Source organism: Eulemur rufifrons, chromosome 30 (assembly GCF_041146395.1).
Source record: "Eulemur rufifrons isolate Redbay chromosome 30, OSU_ERuf_1, whole genome shotgun sequence".
Classification (NCBI taxonomy): domain Eukaryota; kingdom Metazoa; phylum Chordata; class Mammalia; order Primates; family Lemuridae; genus Eulemur; species Eulemur rufifrons.
This window is the reverse complement of record NC_091012.1, coordinates 19014894-19039905: the sequence shown is the minus strand read 5'-3', so window position 1 is coordinate 19039905 and position 25012 is coordinate 19014894. Positions and strand designations below refer to the sequence as shown.

At 41.6% G+C, this 25012-nt stretch overlaps 1 protein-coding gene across 3 annotated transcripts in view; it reads right to left on the bottom strand.

Moving 5' to 3' along the window:
• Positions 1 to 8013, bottom strand: part of MPP1 (MAGUK p55 scaffold protein 1) — a 31628-nt gene extending 23615 nt beyond the window's left edge. For all 3 annotated transcript variants that reach the window (XM_069462805.1, XM_069462808.1, XM_069462807.1), the window contains exon 1: positions 7841 to 8013. In XM_069462805.1, the coding sequence (XP_069318906.1) occupies positions 7841 to 7942 (102 nt within the window). In that variant the 5' untranslated portion in view covers positions 7943 to 8013. The remainder of the gene's footprint in view (positions 1 to 7840) is intronic.
• Between the last annotated feature and the right edge of the window lie 16999 nt (positions 8014 to 25012).

Below are 25012 nucleotides of genomic sequence, written 5' to 3'. Positions count from 1 at the left end.
GTTACAAAGTCTGTAAACATAGATCGTACTATTTTATCTTTTGCTGTATTGTACCATCAATGAACCATTTATGATGATTCATCTGTGTTTCAAGGCTTGGTGGACCCTTGCATGTTCTAAAGAATGACGATCAAAGTCTTAGTCCACTGAATACAAAATGACCTTTGAAAGGAAGGAGAAATCTACATGCAATATTATCAAGTGTTCATAGTGTACCTAGAAGAGGAAGATAAACTGGCACCTTTACGTCATGTTCTTCTTATTCAGCTTTATTACAATGATTGCTTTTTAACATGTCAGCCTTTAAATTAAAGACTCAGCAAAGCTTACTAGAGGCAAAACACATACTAGCCAGAAAAGTTCAAGTTCTGCTATCCCAAAGATTGGTCTTTCAAATGTGCTTATCCATCAAGATGTTCCCCTTTGCGATGACTAACAGTCACTATCACACTTACCCAGAAGTTGCAAATGAAGACTAAGAAAAACGGAAACCTCCAACATGGTAACTAAAGAACCAGCTCGCAATAGCAAGGCTTCTAAAAGCAAAGCACAATTTTCTCCACCATGAACTTGTCCCTGAGTCACCCTATCTTCCTGAGACTCTCAGAATGGGAGGGCCAGCTTCTCTACAACTTCACCTTATAGAAAGTCCCTCACCTGGCCCCCGTATGTCCTCATTACGGATACATCATAGGAGCAAGGATATATGCAGACATACAGTTGTACTTGAGGCCACCATGTGACATGAGTAATGTTGAACAAGTAATGAAGGTCAAAGACATTAGATTCCATTTCACAGAGGTCACTTTACAACCTCCACACTATCCCCTCATCTCCAGTGGACACAGGAGGCCACAGGGCTATGGTGGGCATACCCCTTACCAATGACAAGGCAGGGTGGAAGTGGCCTGGTTAAAGACAACTGCTCAGATTCATGAGGAATCGGGGAGTAAACACCCACCCACAACTCCAGGGCTGGCCTTTGTTCTCCAGACTCTGGCCTTTAATCATACAAAGTGCTGGAGTGGCAATGCCTGCTGCTCTGAAACCCCCTTCGGAGGAAACATCTGCTGCAGGGTTCAAAGGGCGGAGGCAGTTAGTTGCTCAAAGGAAGTTGGAATTAAAAAAGAGATGAAAAAGAAACTTGGTGGGGGGTGGGCGGTGGTGGGGGAGAATAGAGCAGGGGCAACTAAACAACTAGATTAAGAGTAAGTGACAGTGAATGTGGGAAAGAACAAACATTTGTTCAGCCTTTTGTTAGGCTCTTTGCCAACTGCTCCCACACAGAGACTTAGGGAAGGCCCAGTCCAAGACGGTAAGCCGACACCAAAGACCCTGGGAACTGCCCAACAGCACTCGCCAGCCTGCCCTGGACCTCGGTGGCCAAACCTACCCACTCGTCACACAGGCAATATGCTCTTCCACTCTGGGAAAAACCAATAGAAACTGTGAGAAAGCCAAGAGTATTCCAAGGTATCAAAAAGAGATTAACACTGTTTAACCAGAAATGACAAGAACAAGGGAGAGAGGAAGGCCTAAGAGCCAGGATTTTCTGGCAGGTACTGTCTTAAAATCATACATTAACTAGGTGCTTTGTTTCTCAGGCAGTAAATCCCTCTGAGAACACATACATCAATCCAAAGGCCAAGTCTCTAAAGATCCTTTTTCAACATGCTTTATCTATCCAATGCACTCTGGACACGCACACAAAGCCTTCTCCTTCCATTGAGGAAAAACAGGAAACGCAAGCAGTACCATTCTACACAGAAGAAACACAGGATTGCAAATCTACATACCTGGTGCCGAGTCCCTGCACTACCATTAAACCCGTGCCGGGACAGTGTGTAAACAATACCACTCATTAAATTAAATTCTCATCCCATTTTGTGATCAATATTTGAAGGCACAGAATGGTTTAGAGGCTGGGCATGGTGGCTCACATCTGTAATCCTAGCACTTTAGGAGCCTGAGGTGGAAGTGCAGGAGTTTGAGACCAGCCTGGGCAACACAGAGAGACCGCATCTCTTAAAAAAAAAAGAAAGAAAAATTAGCCAGGCATGGTGGTGCACGCCTGTAATCCCAGCACTCTGGGAGGCCGAGGCCAGAGGATTACTCGAGGTCAGGAGTTCGAGACCAGGAAGAGTAAGAGCAAGACCCTATCTCTGCTAAAAATAGAAAAATTAGCCAGGTGGCATATGCCTGTAGTACCAGCTACTGGGGAGGCTGAGGCAGGAGGATCGTTTGAACCCAGGAGTTTGAGGCTGCAGGGAGCTATGATGATGTCGCTGTACTTTAGCCCGGGCAACAGAGCGAGACCTTGTCTAAAAAAAGAAAGAAATGGTTTAGAAATCTGTCTGACCTTAAATGACTAGTAAGTCTCAGATTTCAGAAGTTAAACTATGAGTATGGGCTTCAGAATTTGTGAGGGTTCAAGGAGAGAATGTAGGTGCAGGGCTTCCCGAAGTGCACAGTACAGAGGTGGCCTTTTTTTTTTTTTTTTTTTTTTGAGACAGAGTCTCACTCTGTTGCCCAGGCTAGAGTGAGTGCCGTGGCATCAGCCTAGCTCACAGCAACCTCAAACTCCTGAGCTCAAGCGATCCTCCTGTCTCAGCCTCCCGAGTAGCTGGGACTACAGGCATGCGCCACCATGCCCGGCTAATTTTTTCTATATATATTTTTAGCTGTCCATATAATTTCTTTCTATTTTTAGTAGAGGTGGGGTCTCGCTCTTGCTCAGGCTGGTCTCGAACTCCTGAGCTCAAACTATCCGCCCACCTCGGCCTCCCAGAGTGCTAGGATTACAGGCGTGAGCCACCGCGCCCGGCCCAGAGGTGGCCTTAATGTTTGGGGTAAAAAGGAGCATCTGGGGATGCAGACATGTTAACACAAATGAACTCCATCAACAAAATATGGCAGAAGCGATACCAGTTCAGGGGTGGGCCTGTCATAACTCAGGGCAACTCTCTACTCCCAAGTTACATCCACACCAAGGGGCCCCCTGCCCACCTTGCACAAGACAGGACCCCCACCGTCCCCACTCTCTACCCCCTTCCTCTGCTTCACCTTACCTCAGGAACTTATCACCCCAACGTTATAGTAAGTAAGGACTCATTTATTCTGTCTCCTCCTCTGGAGTGTAAATGTCAGGAGAGCTTTTCTTTTGCATTCAGAAAGGTGAAAGCCAGCTGATTCCACAACTTGGACCATCTGAGCTTCCCTGGAGCTAGACTACCTAAGAGGGCTACTGTTCACCCAGTGAAGGTTTATGGAGGTGCTTGGGAGACCGCAAAGCTGGCATTGTAGTGGCAGATACAGCTGCTAAACAATACCCATTGCTTAGAACATTCAAAGATGACAATAGGTGCTATGGAGGAAAATAAAGCAGAAAAAGCCTTGCAAGGGAGGATAACTTTTGAACAAAAACCTATTATGTGTTTTGCTCATAGATATTTCTTTATACAAAGAAAAAAAGACAAAGTGAAAAATCAGAAAAGAAAACTGCATGTTACTAAAGTTGTGTACTGGTTCCCTAATTCGGGGCTTTACTTCCTCTTCCTCATCTCTGGCGTCACTTCCCATCTCCCCAGCCAACTTTGGAAATACGGTTATGTATTCTTGCCTTTCTGCACTCCACACCCAGAGTCCTTTTTTAGCTATACTGAAAGGTTAGAGCAATTCACTGCTTAGGGGAAAAATCTCTGCATGGGTGAAATGTCAACTGATTTCATCTCCGCTCCTGGCAATGTCTCGAGGCATTTGTGATTGTCTTGTGAAAGGACAGTACTTTTCACAACAAACAACTATCATTTCCAAAATGTCGTTAGTGCCCAGGATGAGACACCCTGATTTAAAGGAATTGATCTTGACCTGAAATATCTGTTCCTGACATTCTACTTTGGTGTCTTGTCTAGGGAGAACAAATTAGTTAAAAAGAATAGAGCTTACATGACAAAATTCTAATCTATTTAGCTCCCAGTGGCCCACAATAAAACCAGATTCCTACCTGCAAAGTATATGAAGTTCTCCTAGTTTTGAAAAAAGGCATGAATTGCCTGGAAGTGAAGGACACGGGAGGTAGACTGGCTGAGACCACATCACATACTGGAAAAACTGAGGAGAAGACTAAATAATTTGAACATTACACTTTATTTTTGAGCCCAAGTTCTGTGAAAAGAAAAGCCTTGAACGGAAACATTCCCTCCTTAAATGAAACAACCAGATCCAAGTCTGGAGCAAAGGTTCTTCCTTAGGCAAAATCATAAATAATCGGGACTCAACACAGACTCAACACTCCCAGAATGTGCCACATTCGGCATGAACCTTGGTGTCTTTGCACAGGCTGTTCCCTCTGCCGGGAGTGCTATTTGTCAATTACATCCCAGACACTGCAAACTGCAACAGCGCCAGGTGCCCCTCACCGCTTCACAACACCCTCTGTCTGCCTCTAGCATAACACCCCACCGCCACCGCACGTGCTTCTGCCTTTGTGTCCTCCCTGATTTGCTTCTGAGCCCCAGCACCAGGCCCACAGTAGGAGTCACAGTGAACGATCACCAGTGTGGAGTAATGCTGCATCCAATGGCCTAAGAATCAAAAGTTTTCTTAGTGGAAACTCATCTGGAGCCTGACTTATTTGTTACGTTATTTTTTGATGTGGGATAGGCCCAAGTGAATTTTCAGGGACTCTCAACCTATCGCTTCAGGTCACGAAAAAGTGCTGCTTCCAATAGGCCTGAAGAGAGAAGCCGTATGAGGAATTTCACAACCAATTTTATGTACATTAATGGATACTACTGTAAAGAAGGAAGAGCTTATAAAATTAGTTTCTCCAAGGAAGGAGAAATACTTGAATATGGGAGACAGGCTACATTCGAACTTATTACAAAATTATCTTTGGACAATACTTTTATTTTTACTTCTTTTTGTTTTGAAAGGACAGTATACTCTCCAAGTTGGTAGAGAGTGGACTCCTCCAATAAACAACAGCCTGGACAATACTTTTGCAATATTAAATGTGGGCCGGGGACACGGTGGCTCAGGCCTGTAATCCTAGCACTGCAGGGGACCGAGGCAGGAGGGTCCCTTGAGCTCAGGAGTTCGAGCCGAGGCAACAGAGCGAGACTCTGTCTCTAAATAAATGTGGACGAGGATTCGAAGTGAAATTTTGTGTTTTCAATCTTTAGTACTTTTTCATAAAGTGATACCTTCAAATGAAGTTTTTAGCAAAATAATTTTATGATTTCTATTGAGGCCAATAACTTCCTCATAGGTTTCCTTGCTTCTGATCTTGCCACTGTATGAAAACTTTTTGACTGCTACTACTGGGCAGACAGCTCGCAGGGAGGTGTTGGGCCATTCCCCTGCATGTCCCAGTGTGGTTCAAGGTGCCTGACAAGCACTAACTTATGTAAACATCACCACAACCCTCTGAACATGCCAATCTTATAGAGACAAGAGAGCTTCAGTAGCTTGCCCACGGCCACACAAGTGAAAGGCGCAGCCTAGTGCTGCAGCAAAGACTGGTAAGAGCCCCAGAGGGAAGGCGAATCTCAAGAAATAAGAATCTGCAGGTTAGTGGGGTCCAGCCACCCCTTATCATGTGAAGATTCTCCATCAGACGTTCACCTCGACAGATCTGAATGCTATTTCATTTTGGGATTTAGCAAGTTTTCTTATTCTATCTTCTTCAAATCCTTTAATAAAACCAAAACAAATTATAATAGCTAACTGATAGATTGTATCCAATATTATGGTATAAATTCAGTCCCACAAAAACTGCTGTTTACTCAAAGGGTGTGCCCACAATATAACTCTGGTAGTGAGAGGGCCTCTTTTCAAGGAGGCACACAGTCTTTCCAGCATGCCCATATGGGAGCAGACAGGTTTACACAAAATCAGGTTGTGCTGAATGAAAGAAGCCAGTCACAAAATATTACACACCCTATGATTCTACTTATATAAAATTCTAGAAAAGGCAAATCTGTAGTGATAGGTCAGTGGTTGCCAGGCTTCAGGTGGGGGAAAGAGATTGATCGCAAAGGGCCAGGAGGGAATTTTCTGGAATGTTGCAAATGTTTGCTCTTTATCACAATTGTGGTGGTGGTTACATGACTGTATACATTTGTCATATCTTATCAAACTGCACAATTAAAATTCATGATTCTATGATGTGCCAATCATACCTCAATAAAACTGCCAAAAATAAGTTCAAATAAAGAGATTTTTTTTTAATAGTTAAGGCTCAGCCACGTTAGCTGATTGTGGGGAAGAAAAAGAAAATCACACGTCCAAGCTCATGGGCAATCAGGTAGCTTTAAGACCCTGTTTCTCTCCTAGTGCCCATTCCAATTTTGTGTTGTGATTCCTACAGCAATAGCGTCTTCCACGCCTGTTCACTTCTGCACTCATTTAAGCCCAGGCTGTTGAAGTCATGATTTGAAATGACAGGTGTGATGACCTCACTCTGAGTGGTATACGGAGGAGAGGCAATGTGGTGAAGCAGAAAGCACACTGATCTCTGACTCTGCAGATACAAAATCTAGCTCAGTTCTGATATCCATCAATTGTTTCCCTGAGCTAATGCCACCCAGCCCAAAGAAGTCTACATCTCTCCTGTTTGCTTTACCTTGCAGATCTTCAGTTTCCTCAGCTGCGAGATTAGAGGATTATTCTAAATCTTTAATGTCCACCTCTTTAGTCATTTATTAATTCAGAAAACATTTCTGAGGACCCCCTTATTGGGTACTTAAAATAAAGGAGTAGGAAACAGCCCTGCCCTGGAAGACCTTGCAGTCTAGGAAAGAGATTCCTGCAGTCACTCCTGAGCCTGGATCTTCTAAGGCAGCACAGCTTCTGCCTGGCACGCTTTCTCTCTCTCTCTCTCTCTCTGTCTCTGTCTCTCTCTGTCTCTCTGTCTCTCTGTCTCTCTCTCAACATTCACTGCTTGGGACCTGGCCACCATGCTGTGAGGAAGACTAAGCCACATGGAGAGGCTGCTGGTTGATATTCTGGGTAATGGGTCCAAAGGAGAGCCAGCATCAACCTCCACATGAGTGAGCATCCTTCTGGTGTGACCCTGAGTGAGAAACCCTGCGTGACAACAACCTTTCTAGGCTCAGGCCACACTGAGAAGTATAAGAAATAACATGAAAATGCTCAGTGTTGTAAACCACTGAGATTGGGAGAGAGTTGCTAGGCATCAACAGAACCTAGCCTCAGGTCATCTCTGAGAACAGAGGTTAATAGCTGTTTACTGGCCATCACTGGAATCTCGCCGGCAGAATTAGCTCCAAAATCCCTGGATTCCTTTCTCCACCAACAAATACACACAGGCCACCCCATCTGCACCATAGCACAAGGGGACCTGCCTAAACGCAGAGGGACAGTGAGGAGCAATTTGGACCCTGAAGTTGGCTTTCACAACCACGTCTGCTGACCCAAACACAAGCACTTCAACGACAACCAGGCAGACCTACTCCTGGATGTGTGTTCCTTAAAGTGTTTCTGTTATTCTGACTTCCGTCTATGAGGAAGTTTTCCTTGACCTTAATAAGGTCCGGGCCGCGGCCTCTCACGATTTCCACTTAAAGAAGGGTTGCTCCAAGCAACAATTCACGGCACCAGGAGCCCGGCACAAATCAGGCCGCGAGCTCACCCGGTCCCCACCCCGCTGGTTGCAGCGGCCTCCACCCCTTGGCCAGGACCCCCAAGGACAGGGCCCCCGGAGACAGACCTCCCCCCCAGGGGATAGGGCCGCGGACCGGGAAAGTCCCGGGGTGGATGGAGGGGCCTGGAGCCGAGCCCCGGCCCAGCACCCTGGGGACCTGCCAGGCCCGCTCACCTCCGGCCGGCTACGCTTCTGCAGCAAGTGCTCCAGGTAGAGGTCAGAGAGCGCCGTGCGCATGCTGCCCCCACCCTCGCCCTCGCTCGCCTTGAGCGTCATCTCGCAGCAGCTGGGACACCGGACTCAGGACCCGGCAGCGCTGGGAATGCGAGGGCCCCGGGGCCTGCGGGGCGGCGGGGACGCGGAGCGGCTGGGCCAGTCACCGCCCCGCAGGCGGCGCGCCGGGCGGGCATGGGCGGAGCTCCGCCCGCGCCCCCGCCCACTCCCGCCTTCGCCCCGCCCACGGGCTCGCCCACGCCCAGACCCCGCGGCTCCCGGGGCCGGGGCAGCGGCCCTTCGGGGCCAGAAGGAGGCATAGGTCTAGCCTAGCCCCTGTGGCCCAAGGTGGTAGGGTGGGCTGAATCCCGGAAGGACAAGAATTGGGAGGGGGGCAAATTCGTGGAGGCGACAGGCGGGGCGCCCACGGCTGCAGCGGCCACCCGTTCACTCCACCTGGGCTGCGCTAGCTTCTAGCTGATGCGACCCCTGGAGCGGTTCGTGTACTCAGGAAAGCAGGGGAAGTCCGAATCACCCGGTTTAACCGGAGCTTGAAAAATGTTGGAGATTCCAGCCCCTACCTATAATCAATGGGGACACAGTAGAGGCAGTGCACCCTCTGAGATTTGGACATTGCGAAAATGCCTTTAAGGCCCCTGTGCTGCTAGTACCCTGTCATTTACATCGCTGCATGTTGTTCAACGATGAAGGACCTTACTGCCTTCAAGGGCAAACTGTTTTTACTTAAGCCAAATCTGCCGTTAATGCCACAAAATTTTTAGGGATCAGTGAAAGCAGACATTCCTTGCAAATCCTAGGGGAAGATTTCTTAGTATCCTAATGCCTTGGAATTGATAAAATAGCAGTCACAGTGATGGAAGTCTTTCTGATGCAAACAAACATTTACTGTGCTCACAGAGCTCCTGGCCCCCTTACTTCAAGCTAGTAGCCTTACAGTATTAGAAGCAGTTCATTACTCCATGTAATCTTATTTTGGCCTTCCTCAAAGCTCTCTGGAAGGAGCTCATAACCAAGAGGGGAAAATCCAAGGGCAGGAGTTTAGAGCTGCATGGCCCAGTTTCCTCTGCTCAAAGGCTAAGCTCACATGATTGGTCGTTTCCTTCCCCAAGATCACTCTAAAAGAATGAGGTGGGGGAAAGTGGGGAGAAAGAGAGGTAGAGAGAGAGAGAGAGAGATTAAGAGAGTGTGATATTGGTTCAGGGATGGACTAACTGAGCAATGGCATAGAACAGAGAACCCAGAAACACACCTGTGCATGTATCGAACTGTGGTATATGATACAAGTGGCAGAAGTGGCAGCTTAAGTAAGTAAAGAGGGATTTTTCATTAATTGATGCTGGAGAATGATTATTTATATTGGAAAAGTTGAAACTGGAGCCCTCCTTCATGCGATACTGAAAAGAATAAGAATCTATTCCAGATGGATTAAAGACTTAAATGTCAAAAACACACCTTTAAAGCTCTTGACAGAAAACACAGGCAAAGAACTTTTAGACTGGGATAAAGATTTCTTAAACAATGCAGACAAACCATTGACTATGAAATAGAATAACAATAAGTGTGATTTTATTGAGAGCTTTTATTTATCAAAAGACACCGTAAAGGGCAAAAAAAGACAAGCTGTCTCAATAAATAAATAAATAGACATTTCACAGATGGAGAAACACATATGACCAATGACCATATGAAGAGATATTTGACCTCATTAGTGATGAAGGAACTGCAAACCAAGACTACAATGAAATATCAGTGTACATCCATTCAATTGTCAAAAATTAAAAAGCCTAACAGTATCAGGTGTTGGAGAAGATGTGAATCCATACAATTTCTTGAATCTTGCCAGTGGGAATCCAAGCTGGTACTACTAGTTAGGAAAACAGTTTTCCATTATCTCTTAAAGTTGAACATACATCTACCCTCTGAGCCAGCAATTCCACTCCTAGAGGGAACAACTATCTCCAATTTGGTCTGTAACCTTCCAAGCCTTCATCTATGCATCTTCAAAATAGTCATGACTAGAATTGCCTTGGTTGTCCAGGTAGAGAAACCATAGTATATATGGCCTTGCTCCAATTTATGCCACTGCCATATTTTCTCAGACTTATCTACTTACCAGGCCCTCGGTCCCGTGAACAATGGAAATCCCCAACTACCATTGCCATTGTCACATCTCCTAACACTTCTGACTCCTTCAGACTCTTCCAAAAGTGAGGGCCAGGTTCTGGAATGACCTCTATTGTGCCCACTGCAGCAGGAGCTTCTGTGCTCAAGCTCATTCTGACCAGATCCCTGGTGCGATTGGTCTGCCAGCAGGTTTTTGTCTCATTTTTCTCATTGCTGTGGTTCGATACAGCCTGTCTGGAAGCATCCGGGTAGACTGAGAAACAAGCTGTATTTTCTTGAGTAGCAGTGGAAAGCTCAGGAGCAACAAAATTATATTTTATTTTCAGCATTCTCTGCCTCACTCTTACACTCATGAGATTACATTTTTCAGTAAAGCTTTAGCACATATGTTTTGCTTCAGGCTGTGTTTTCTAGTGAACCCCAGCTAAGAAAACAGTTCTCAGAAATGGGGTTGCCTTAGGAAATAGACCCTTCGGATAGGACTTGGGGGTGGGAGAAGCAGTTCCACTAGGGACACAATAAAGGTTCCACTAAACTGGAAGTTGTGACCACTACTTGGCTATTTTGTGTTCCTTGTGCTAATGGCCAGCAAGTCAACGCTGAATATCATGAGGATCTAGGGTTGCTAGATCAGGGATAAATATGTCTGGAACTTGGGATCACTTGGGTGTCCCGTTAGTGTTTCCATGCCCAATGAAAACTATAAATGGAATAATGCAGTAACCACAGCCCAACATGGACAAGGCAACTAAGAGCTCAGATCTATCAAAGATGAAGAATGGAGTCACCCCAGTGGACTGGCAACCTAGGCCATTCAAGGGCTGGCTTTAGAAGAGGGAGATGTATAACAGGTGATGGAACAGGGAGATAATGAATATCAATTACAATCCTGAGACAAGCTTCAGCAGTCTCTAGCTAGGTTTACCAACCCTCTTTAAGTCCTTTTAGGAGACTGCCACCATATTGAAGGATTGGACTTGCAACTCTTTTCCTCAGTGGACTATTCCAAACTGTAGTGGTTTTGTTACTATCTGTATGAGGGCTTCTAGGGCTTCAAACAGCCAGCAGCATTCTATAAAGCTGTGGCTATCTACCATTGCCTCATATTTGCTTTTCCTCATTCCTTGCCCCACTTCCCTTTCTCCCCTTACTCTTGCCATAGTATAGTGCCCCATAATAAAGTATTAGCATGTAAGTTTTGCCTCATGTTCAGTTTTCCAAGGGATGTAGACCAAGATCCTAACACACTAAAACTAAATAATATGCTCAGATACATGCTATGGGACAGGTTGGGGAGAGAATGGATGGAAAATTAATCATATAAACATACATGTTGCCTTCTTCACTGAAAAAATATCACTCAATCTCTTTGTGGTTTAAAGATTTTATCACAAATAAAATTATAGGACATGAGACAAACTGGAGAAATTATTTGAATATATGATATATAAAGGGTTAATATATTTAACTTACAAAGAATTCTTTAAAATAAATGAAGAAAAGCACCAAAGGGATAGAGATGTGAGCAGGCAATATAAAAATGAGAAATCAAAAGGAATACAAGTACAATAAAGTTATGGAAAGATATGAATCCACACTGCTAATTTGGAATACAACTTAACTGATGCAAAAAATGTCAATTTCTGGCTCCGTGGCAGACCCGTACCTGAATTACTCTCTTACTAAAACAACTAAAAATGCTGGATAAAAAGTATTAAACATATTCTTGAACACATTCTTGGCCAAAGAAAGTCACATGACTAAGCCCATAGTCAAGGAGTAGGAAAGTGTGCTCTACCCACAATGAGGCCATGGCAAGGATGTTCATTTATAATTCTATTACAGTAGTGAAGCTTTAGACCACTATTTTTTTTTTCAAGAATTACTGTTTATTGAATACAGGCACTGTGCATTTTACATACTTTCTTTCATTTAGCCTTATGACAATCCTATTGTTAGAGTGTGAGTTTTGCACGGAAAAGTCATTAATCTGCCATTCTGCTTCTGTAAACCTGCTTGCTCCTGCTTACTCAAGATAGTACCCCCAGCACAAAAATTCCTAAGTAACTACAACACCCATGTTCTGCGTGAAATGATTCCAGACCCCACGTTTTGTGTAAACAAAATATGGCCCGGAGCCCAAACTGCCCAGATCCTGTTACACCAAAGACAAGAAAATGATATAATGCTTACTCAAGGCTTTTTGTACTCATGCTTGCTCAGTCTTAATAATTTTCCACCCACAAACTTACAATATAAAAACTTTCTGTTTCAAAGGCTCACTGCTGCTCTCTGTGCCGCCTTTGGGCGGTGCAGAGGGTAGTCGCTGGCCAGCTAATAAAGACTCCTGATTTGGCTCAAATCGGTCTCTAGGTGGTCGTTTCTCGCATCTCAGACCATTACACTATGAAACAAGTACTTTTTTAAAAAATTGAGATAACAGTCATATACTATAAAATTCATCCATTTAAAGTGAAAACTTCAGTAGTTTTTAGTATATTCACAGAGTTGTACAACCATCACTACTATCTAATTTGTTTTAGGCCGTTTGGGCTGCTATAACAAAATACCACAAACTGGGTAGCTTATACATAACAAACATTTATTGCTAACAGTTCTGGAGACTGGAAGTCCAAGATAAAGGCACTGGGCAGATTCGGTGTCTGATGAGGGCCCTTTCCTCATAGGGCCTTTTTGCTGAGTTTTCACATGGTGCATGCGGGGAAAAAAAGCTCCTTTAGGCCTCTCTTATAAGGGCACTAATCCCAAAGGCCTCACCTCTCAAATGCCCTACTTAATACAATTACATTGGGAATTAAGTTTCAACATATGAATTTGTGGGGCGGGGGGGAACACAAATATTCGCACCATAGCACAATTCCAGAACATATTCATTACCCCTAAAGGAAATCCCATACCCATTAGCAGTCACTCTCCATTCCCAGCCCCTGGCAACCGCTAATCTACTTTCCGCAGGACCACTAACTGAATCTACAATAAGGGGCTAAAAAAGTTTTCCCCTGAGAATTTGTAAGTACAAGTTGATCCTTGCTCTGGTTGGCAGCCCAAAGTCACACTACCTGAGTGACCTGATAAACCTTAAGTGGCTAATTTACAAGGTGCCTAGCAGAGCAAAACACAAGTCTTTTCTAGGAGTCTTCATTGAGACCAGGCCTTTCCACATATACTTGCTAAGAAAATATGCAGCTCACAGTAAGACACAAATAAATAAATCACTACACAAACAAGGAAACCAGGTTCCATGAGTAAAATACAGCAGAAACTAAAGATAACCAAATTGGACCAACAACTTCAGATATTAGAATTAAAGATTATCTTAAATTAGAAAATGTATTAATGTTGATGGAAAAACTCATGATATCTCAGTAGGTAAAAAATATTCAATGTAATCTAATATCTATTCATGATATAAAAAAAAAACTTTTAACAAACTAGGTATAGAAGGAGCCATCCTTAACCTGAATTTAAAAAGTTACTTGTTCTCCTTACAGCTCAAAGAAGGGACTCTTTAGTGGGTATTTTGGTCAGTCTGATGACCACGTGGTGTGGTGTTTTCCTATTTGCTATGAATCTCCCAGGGGTTCTTTGAGCTTCTTGAACCTGTATATCTAGAGTTTTAGCAAGGCCTGGAAAATTTTCCTCAATTATGTCTTCAAATAGCTTATCCAACCCTTGCTTATTATTTTCTTTGCCCTCAGGAATGCCAATAACTCTCACGTTAGGCTTCTTCACATAATCCCACATTTCTTGTAGACTCTGATCATTTCTCTTATTTCTTTGTTCTATCTCTGTGACTGACTTATTTAATTGGAAAGAGTTATCTTCAATCTCTGAGATTCTTTCCTCTGTTTGATCTACCCTGCTCTTGAGACTTTCCACTGTGTTTTGTAGCAAGGACTGATAACAAGAATCTATTTAGAACTCAGGAAAATCAGCAAGAAAAAAATCAAACAACCCTATCAAAAAGTGGGCAAACGACATGAATAGAAATTTTTCAAAAGAAGATATAAGAATGGCTAACAAACACATGAAAAAATGCTCAACATCCCTAATCATCAGAGAAATGCAAATCAAAACCACAATGAGATATCACTTAACTCCAGTGAGAATGGGCATTATCAAAAAGTCCCAAAACAACACATGTTGGCGTGGATGCGGAGAGACAGGAACACTCATACACTGCTGGTGGGACTGCAAACTAGAGCAACCCCTGTGGAAAGCATTATGGAGATACCTTAAATAGATTAAAATAGTCCTACCATTCGATCCAGCAATCCCATTATTGGGCATCTACCCAAAGGAACAAAGGTTGTTCTATGACAAAGACACCTGTACCCGAATGTTTATAGCAGCACAATTCACAATTGCAAAGATGTGGAAACAACCCAAATGCCCATCAATTCATGAATGGATTAGTAAATTGTGGTATATGTATACCATGGAGTATTACTTAGCTATAAGAAATAACGGAGATACGACATCTCTATGGTTCTCCTGGAGAGAGTTGGAACCCATTATATTAAGTGAAATATCCCAAAAATGGAAAAACAAGCATCACATGTACTCACCAGCAAATTGGTTTCCCTGATCATCACCTAAATGCACATTTGGGAATGATACCAATTGGATATCAGACTGAGGTGGGGGGTGGGGGGAGGGGATGGGTGTATGCCTACATGATGAGTGCAACGCACACTGTCTGGGGAATGGACACGCTTGGAGCTCTGACTCGGGGGGATAGGTGGTACATGGGCAATGTATGTAATCTGAACTTTTGCACCCCCATAATTAGCTGAAATAAAAAAAAAGTTACTTGTTAAACATCTACAAATATAATTAGTGTTGAAAAGCTGAATGCATTTCCCTTAATATTTTGAACACTGACCACCTTGAACTGGAGCTGGCCGACCATAAAAAGGCAAAGATGCCTCTATATCCACTTTTTTCCCATATTGTATTATAAGTCCTATTCAGCACAGTAAGGCAAAGATAAACGTATAACAGTATAAAGACTGTGAAGGAAGAAACAAAATTGTTGTCATCTATAGATATATTATTGTCTATGTAGAATATTTAAAAATCTACAGATAAATTATTAAAATTAGTAAACACTAAATCACCGAGGTTGTTGGCTACAGTCATTATGAAGACATCAATTGCATTCCTATACAACAACAACATGCAGGAAATATAATTATAAAAGATACCATTTCATCATGACATCTAAAACTATCAAATACCTAGGAATAAATTGAACCATATGTAGGCACTGTATAGAGATAATTATAAAACTCTATTGTAATACATTAAATAAGAATTAAAAAATGGAGAGACAGACAAATCATGTTCATGGTTTGGAAGACTCAATTTTATTAAGATGTCAGTTCTCCTGAAATTGGCCTATAGATTCAATGCAATCCTGATATAATAAAAATCTCAACAGATATGTTTTGTGAAATTTAACAATTTAATTTTAAAATATGCATGGAGTTGTAAAGAGCAAGAATAGCCAAAGAATTCTAGAAGACCAAAGTGGGGGACTGTAATATTCTGTAATTAAGAGCGTGTGGTGTAGGCACAGAAATAGAACAATAAAACAGAAGAGAGGCTAGAAACAGATTTATGCATATTTAGACACTTGATAATATGACAGAGTGGCACTGCTGATCAGTAGGGACAGGACAGACGTTCACTAAGTGGTACTGGGCACGTTGGGTATTCATATCGTCAAGACAGAAACTGAGACTAGACAGAGGTGAAGGTAAGCGCTTCATCCGAACTACTTTAGTAGGAAGAACTGTAGAAAGAGTGACTCTTTGAGCAAAATTTCGTTAGTCTTTATTAAGGCAAAGCTCAGAGTGGAAAAGTACTGGGAAAGCAAGGCAGCTGACTCAGGCCAGGCGGGCGCACAGCTTGTCTTTTTTCAACATTCTCATGTCTTTTTATGGTCGGTCGGCCAGCTCCAGTTTAAGGTGGTCAGTGTTGAGAATCTGGTTTTGCTCCTCGGAATTTATTGGTTCTTGGAATTTATTGCAACTATCTGCTTCTCTCAGTTCCTAGAACTGCCTTTAGGTACAGAAGTTCAGTTCAAAGTTCATGAGTGGAAAATTGTAACTTTTCACAATATGAAAAAAAAAAAAAGAAATTGGGCTGCTTTACACCATACAAAAAAGAAATTCCAAGTAGCTTAAGGACTCAAACATAAAAGGCAAAACTATAAAAACTTTTGGAAGACAGTATAGAATAATTCCTTTATGACTTTGGGGTAGAAAAAGATTTCTTAAAGAGACACTAAAAATACTAACATAGAGGAAATGATTGCCAAATTTGACTGCATTAAAATAACTACTTCCATTCATCAAAATACATCATATGAAGAGTGAAAATACAATCTTCAAACTGGGAGAAAGTATTTTCCACATATGTAGCCTACAAAAGATTAGCATATAAAATATATGAAGAATTTCTTTTGATCAATAGGGAATAAGCAAAACTACTAATTAGAAAAATGGGCAAAATCCATTAACAGGAATTTCATAGAAGAGAAAGACAGATGATCTACAGACGCATGAAAAGGACTTCAATCTCATCAGTCATCAGGGAAATACAAATTAAGAAAACAATGGGACATAATTTCTTATTCACCAGATTAACAAAAAATTAAAAGGCTGATGATATTGCATGTTATCAAGGAAATGGGATAATGGGAACATTCATAACTGCTGGCTTTGGGAAGCTGGCATTGCATCATAAAGTGGAACATTCGCTTATCCTTTGACCCAGCTATTCAATCACAGGGTATGTGCTTTACAGAAACTTGCACATGCGCACTATGAGACATGTAGAGGAATATTTATGAAAGATTTATTTAGAATAGAAAAAAACAGAAACAATACAAATGCCCTTCTATAGTTAACAGTCTAAATGAGTAGAGCTTTCTCCATACAATGAGACATGCACAATTTTCACTATAAGCATCAAAATGAATGAATCTCCAAACATAATGCAAGCAAAAGAAGAAAATCACAGAAGAATACATACGTATGGCTTGGTTTTTATAAAGTTTAAAAATATGCAAGGTTATGGTGTTAGAAGACAGGATAGGGGTTACTTTGGGGGTGAGGAGGAGCTGGTGATATGGACAGAGAAGGGGAGGAGGAATTTGTTCACTTTGAGCTGTGTACTTATGCAGAAAAGAGCACAGATCATTTTCTAAAATACAGGCAAAATTAAATAACATATTGCCAAACATAACTGGCAAAATATAAAGAAAACGCAGGAAATAACACAATGTTAAGGACAGAGGAGGGAAGGCTGTGCGTCCAGAGTGTAAACGGGTACAACCATTATGTGGAACAATATCAAAAACCTTAATATAGTCATAGCTTATAACCCAACAATTCCCCATTAAGCAATTTATATCAAGGAACAACTTGGACATGAATATAAAGACTACAAAGCCGTGTGTAAGGATGCTCATCAAAAATAATAATAATAATAATAATTTCTGTTTTCTTTTGTAACTAAATTTCCACTAATGCACCTAATCTAGTATTCTCTGTAAATCTTGGACTCATTAAACAATGTCGACTGTTAAAAAAACAAAAAAAGGATGCTCATCAAATTGCTGTTGGAGTAGCAGGGTCCCAAATACTACTAACACCAAAACTCAGATGTTCACAGTTTTTCTTCTCTTTTGTTATAACTTACTGACTTCCCTCCCAAGTTCCTACCTGCTGCTTAGTGGAAAAAACTTAAGTAAATATCAATCTGATTTAAAGCTTAGTGTAAACTGATAAACAGTCACTGCAGGTAGTCTCTGATAAGAATGGCAATCTCTTCCTAACATCTCAGTGTATGGGACAAAGGCTGTGTGACTAATACGATGCTATGGGGGGAAATCGGCTCCCTCACTTCAGCTTGCAAGTGTGAGCTGGCACCTACTGGTGTCACAGGGGTGTCCCTGGTCACCCTTGTCTTGTTCCCTGTTAGTCTCTAATGCAGCCCATCATCTTTTGGTTTGAGCAACGCTCTCAGTTGTTCCCAACTGGAAGTAGTACCTGAAGCCTCTGGCCTAGCTGAACACTCCCAGTCTTCTTAAGTCCCCTTCCCCCAGATTTATTGAGGTATAATTGACAAATAAAATTGTATATATTTAGTGCATACAACATGATGATTGGTATACATGTATACTGTGAAATAATTACCACAATCAAGTGAGTTAATGCATGCATCACCTCACAGTTACTGTTTTTTTGTGGTAAACACACTTAATATGTACTCTCACCATATGCCATGCAAATGGTAACCAAAAAAGAGCAGGGTGGCTATACTTAGACAAAGTAGACTTTCATTCTGAATCGTCAATCAACAGGATGAAATAAATAAATAAATAATAAAAAATTTAAGAAGATAACAAAAATAGACTTTCAGTCAAAATCTGTCACAAGAGACAAACAAGGTCTTTATATTAATATAATGATAAAGGGGTCAATCCTTCAAGAAGACATAACAATTCTATTTTTTTTTTTTTTTTTTTTTGAGACAGAGTCTCACTTTGTTGCCCAGGCTAGAGTGAGTGCCGTGGCGTCAGCTTAGCTCACAGCAACCTCGCAACCTCAGACTCCTGGGCTTAAGCGATCCTACTGCCTCAGCCTCCCGAGTAGCTGGGACTACAGGCATGCGCCACTATGCCCGGCTAATTTTTTCTATATATGTTTTTAGTTGTCCATATAATTTCTTTCTATTTTTAGTAGAGACGGGGTCTCGCTCTTGCTCAGGCTGGTCTCGAACTCCTGACCTTGAGCGATCCACCCGCCTCGGCCTCCCAGAGTGCTAGGATTACAGGCGTGAGCCACCGCGCCCGGCCAACAATTCTAAATATATATGCACCCAACATTGGAGCACTTAGCTATATAAAGCAAATATTAATAGAATTGAAGGGAGAAACTGACAAGAAATACAATAATATTTGGGGATGTTAAGACCCCACTCTCAACAATGGATAGATCATCTGGACAGAAAATCAGTAAGGAAACAGAAGACTTGTGCAACATACCTCGTCTTTACTGACTTCACCATGCCTTGCCACAGCAGGCCACACAACAGGCCATGTGGCGGCCTGCTGTATCTCACCTCAGCATCAGTGAAAAGATCACTTCAGTCTTTCTTTCTCTTTGCATTTTCTCTGTAGTAAATTCCTGACCTCCTGCAGTTATCCCCAGCTCTTAGGCCAAAAACCTGGGTGTCATTGCTGAAGTCACTCTCTCCCCTATACCTCATCCAACCCACAATCAAATCCAGCCTGCTCTCCCTTCACAATATCTTCAGAATTGGACACTTTCTGAAACTCTGCTGTCCCCCACACTGGTCTCCCTGCTTCTGTCCTTGCTCCCCTATATTTTCAACATGGCAGCTGAGATGACCCTTTAAAAATGTACAACAAGGCCAGGAGCCATGGCTCACCCCTGTAATCCCAGCATTTTCGGAGGCCGAGGGAGGAGGATCCCTTGAGGTCAGGAGTGCGAGACCAGCCTGAGCAAGATTGAGACCCCCATCTCTACAAAAAATAGAAAAATTAGCCAGGTGTGGTGGCATTTGCCTGTAGTCCCAGCTAGTCGGGAGGCTGAGGCAGGAGGATTGCTTGAACCCAGGAGTTTGAGGTTGCTGTGAGCTATGACGACACCACTGCACTCCAGCCTGGGTAACAGAGCAAGACTCTGTCTCAAAAACAAAACAAAACAAAACAAAACAAAAATGTATAACAAATCACATCCCTCCTCTGATCCAAACCTTCTGTTGGCTCTCCTATGGCCCCCAGGAAGAGCCCAAATCCTTTCAATGGCCCACAAGGTCCTATTCTGCCCCTTGCTTACTCTGGTTTCTTTGCTATCCCTCAAACATACCAGGAATGCTCTTATTTCAGCACCTTGCTGCTGTTGCAAGGATCTGAATCTTCCCATTAGCGGTGGCTCCACAAGAGCTGGGATTAGGGTCTGTTTTGTTACCTGCCCAGAACAGTGTCTGGCTCACAGAAGGTATTCAATGTGTCTGTTGAATGATTTCAAACTCAGAACAGCAAAAGAGAAAAGCAAATTAATAAATTTAATACTATTACCTGTATTACATTTATAATAGTGAACACATAGAAACATCTTAAATAATTATTATATGGGGAGGTGGTTAAACCACTTGTGTCTTATCCACTACATACAAAAAAATCCCATGTTTAAGTTAGTTTGGGAAATGCTGCTTATTATACCCCCTTGTGGAGATTCATATTATTGATAGCCTGTTAAAAATTCTTACAAGTCCTGGAGCAAAGAAATATGTTAAAATTTAAACCAGCATCTCCCAAACATAACTGACCACAGAACCCTACTGTTTATGACATTTATTAAAACAGAACTATTGTCTCAGAGAACAGACTGTGGGAAACTGGTAACATACACGTGGAAAAAGATTTGAAAGGAGAAACATCAAGATGTTAACTATATTTATTTTGGGGTGCTAGGATTATGAGTACTTTTTCTTTTATTTTTATTTCTTCTTCTTCTTCTGCCTCTTCTTCTTCTTCTTCTTCTTCTTTTTTTTTTTTTTTTTGAGACAGAGTCTTGCTCTGTTGCCCGGGCTAGAGTGCCATGGCGTCAGCCTAGCTCACAGCAACCTCAAATTCCTGGGCTCAAGCGATCCTCCTGCCTCAGCCTCCCGAGGAGCTGGGACTACAGGCATGTGCCACCATGCCTGGCTAATTTTTTCTATTTTCAGTAGTTACTGGCTAATTATTTCTATTTTTTTGTAGAGACGGGTCTCACTCTTGCTCAGGCTGGTCTCGGACTCCTGACCTCGAGCGATCCTCCTGCCTCGGCCTCCCAGAGGGCTAGGATTACAGGCGTGAGCCACCACACCCAGCCTATTTCCTGAAATTTTTTTGCAATAAATGTGTATTACTTTATAATCAAAACAGAAATAAGATTATTCACATTTTTCAATTGTATCTTTTGAAGGAGAAAATGAAGGCAAATACAATTTAAGATGGAAGACAATTTAATTTTCACCAATAGATACTTTCTCATTTTTGAGCATATAGCACACTCTCCACTCTCTTGAAATTCAGCAAGCCGAATACCACACTTGCCTCGTTGAATCTTCTAGTTCTTCACTGGACTGGTTCACTTATAAGAATGCTGGGAAAGGAACATAAAATGGTGAGTGCCGAGCTAAGTTTAAGTTTTTATACACTCTCCTGGTCTGCACGGAGTTACTATATAATTATATCACTTTTTCCAAGATTGGATTTTAGGCGGCTTTTTTCTTAATATGAACCAAATGATTTCATACAGACAAAATGTTTTGGTGACTTGAGAAAAGAATAGTGAGAATGTGTTTCTAGTACAGTTGGGATGGGACGTAGTGGTAAAAGTATAGTCAGATAATTTTTCTTCTTTTGTTTTTAAAGTATCTTTTAAAAAATGTACTAATCAAATAATACAGTTCATTGCAGAAAGATTGGAAAGTGCAGACAAGAATAAAAATAAAACTAAAAAGTAACAATGACAATGACAATAATCAAAACAACCCCTTCTCTAGCACAAGGAGATAACCAATGTCTAATACTTTGCTTAGGACTTTAGAGGCTTCTTCTCCATATAAAAAATTGGATTAAACTATTTATTTTCTGTTATAATCTGCTTTCTCCAGTGAACAGTATTTCATTAATATGTTTCCACAATATTACTCTTCTACATCAAGGTCTTGGTAACTATCTAGCACTCAGCCCCCGGTTGACAGACATTTAAGTTGTTCCCATTTTTTCTCTATTGTAAACCATACTAAACATTCCTTGTACATATATCTTGACAGTGCCAGTCGGTCCTCCTGACTGTCACCTCTGTTTCCAGGAGGATGGGAGATTAACCTGGCTTCCATGTTAGTTTCCTCAGGCAATGAGCAGCTAGTGGCATATAGGTGAGTATAGAGGATAAAAAAGGAGGCAGAGAGAGGCTGTTTGCAGTCCTTGCTGTGAAATGTATTAATTAAAAATCAATGAGTATTACTATGTGCCCAGCACCAACTGACAACTTTTCCTGAGACTCGATGTGCCCTTTATGACTATAGACTCAAATCTTCCTTTATTTCTGCAGCATTTAAAAAATTATAACTTTCTTGGATTATCTTGGGTCTCTTCATCAAAGAAATCATTATGTGCCTCCTGCATCTATCATTTTTTCTCTAATCAATCTTACTTTCACTAAACTCTTTATTTAATAATGCTTGCTTTTTAAATCTTGTTATCCATATTTTCTTTCATATTTTTTCATCAATGTCTCTTTTCCATTGTGCTTTTTCATTTCTGTGATAGTTTTACTTATTGTATTTCATATTTTTCTTAGATTTTTCTGTCTAATTTTCATTTTCTTTTTTTGCTTTGCTGTTTCATACCTTCTCTCTTATGTTAATATTTCTGCTTACAACTATTATTTTATGGAAGTGATTTTTTTCTATATCCCAAGTCATCACGTAGAAATGTGATTTTTTTTCCCACGTCCTACTAATGAAGGGAAAGATGTGATTTTTATATCAAGTTTTTTTTTAATTTATGACAAACATTAGTGCACAATTTTTATCTGTTCTGAGACTTTTTTTTTTCTGCTGACTATTCCTCATCTGCCATTTTTTTTTTTTTTTTGCTTATACATTTCTTATCTTTTCCATATAGCAAGTTTGTATAGATCTGGTGCTGGTTCCTGTTGAATGAGATCAACTCTTACTGGACCAGTTATTTACAGGAAATTTGCATGGGGAGGGGCAAGTGCTGTATTTGAGGCTAATAAATTCTCTTCATGATGCTGAGATGTGTGTATTACTAGTGAGTTCTTATAAGCCTTTACTTCTTTCCAGCCAACTGCAAGCAGCAGCTATAGGTCTGAGCATAATGAAACTTCACACTTTACCTTCTTGCTTCACCAACAGACTGCTTCTTGAAAATATGGCTTGCTTGTATGCTTATTCATTCAACTCTATCTCTTAAAAATTTTCGCATGCTACACATCTGATAAAGGGCTGATAACTAGAATCTATTTAGAATTCAGGAAAATCAGCAAGAAAAAATCAAACAACTCCATTAAAAAGTGGGCAAAGGACATGAACAGAAACTCTTCAAAAGAAGACAGACTAATGGCCAACAAACACATGAAGAAATGCTCAACATCTCTAATCATCAGGGAAATGCAAATCAAAACCACAAGGAGATATCACTTATCTCCCGTGAGAATGGCCTTTATCAAAAAGTCCCAAAACAATAAATGTTGGCGTGGATGCGGAGAGACAGGAACACTCATACACTGCTGGTGGGACTGCAAACTAGTGCAACCTCTGTGGAAAGCAATATGGAGATACCTTAAACAGATACAAGTAGACCTACCATTTGATCCAGCAATCCCATTATTGGGCATCTACCCAAAAGAACAAAAGACATTCTATAACAAAGACATCTGCACCCGAATGTTTATAGCAGCACAATTCACAATTGCAAAGATGTGGAAACAACCCAAGTGCCCATCAATACATGAGTGGATTAATGTGGTATATCTATACCATGGAGTTCTACTCAGCTATAAGAAACAATGGTGATATAGCACCTCTTGTATTTTCCTGGGTAGAGCTGGAACCCATTCTACTAAGTGAAGTATCCCAAGAATGGAAAAATAAGCACCACGTGTACTCACCATCAAATTGGTTTCACTGATCATCAGATAAGAGCACATTCAGGAAGAACATTAACTGGGTGTCAGGCAGATGTGGGGGGGATGGGTGTATACATACATAATGAGTGCGATGCACACCATCTAGGGGATGGACACGCTTGAAGCTCTGATTCGGCGGAGGGGGCGGCAAGGGCAATATACGTAACCTAAACTTTTGTACCCCCATAATATGCTGAAACAAAAAAAAATAAAACAAAGAAAAAAACCCCACAAATCTATCTCTTAGGCTTCTATTTGGTGCCCAATTGGGTCCAAAGATGTTTCTTTCACTAGTTAGGATGCTTGTTCCCAGCAAGGGCATATTGGTTTCTCTCCTCAGGTTAAGCCATCTACTTAAAAGCAGAAATTAATTTCTCTTGGCATATTATGTGCTTTATCTTCACAGAAGTCCCTCTAAATGTGCATGTTTAACCAATACTTCTGATGCAGCTGGCCTACTGGCCAGAGTTTGAGTAACAGTGACTTAAAAGGTGTAGAATCAGACATGTCTTGATTTGACTCCTGGCTTCCTTAGTTGGTTACTAAGTACATTAGTTAGGGTAACACTCAGCTGCTGTAACAAACAATCCTGAGACCTTAGTAGCTTAACACAATAAAACGTTATCCCTCCCTCGTGCCTCATTCTGATGTAGGTCAAGTTCTCCTCAATGAGATGATTCAGGGATCTCAGTTCCTTCCATCACTTTAAGCCATGCATATGTGAGAGAGAGGGACAGCATGGAAAATTGTGCAGGACATTTTATGGCCAGGCTTAGAAGCCTCATACACTACTTTTGCCCATATTTCATTGGCCAAATCTCAGTTCCATGGTCCCAGCCTAACTTCAAGGAAGGTTGGGAAATGTAATCTTATTCAATGCTTGGAAAAAAGCAACAGGATTGATGAACCTATAACCAGTCTCTATCACAGTCTATCTTTCTTATCAGCCGATATCTGTTTCCCTTTTCCTTTCATACACGGAAGACAGCTACCCAATTTCCCCCTTGAGAAAGGCCTTGTTTCCGTAGCTGCTGAAAATGTTGTCAGCAGACAGCCTCTAGCTGTTAGCTCTTTTGGAGTTGGCCTTAGCTGCAGACAGCTTCTTCATACCTCCTGGGGCGGCCCACATCCAGTAGTTGATTGAGGTGGAGTTATAGGGGTCCAGCCATTTTAGGCTAATATAGGACAACTCTGATGGGGTCAACTGAGGCTTTGCTGGGCT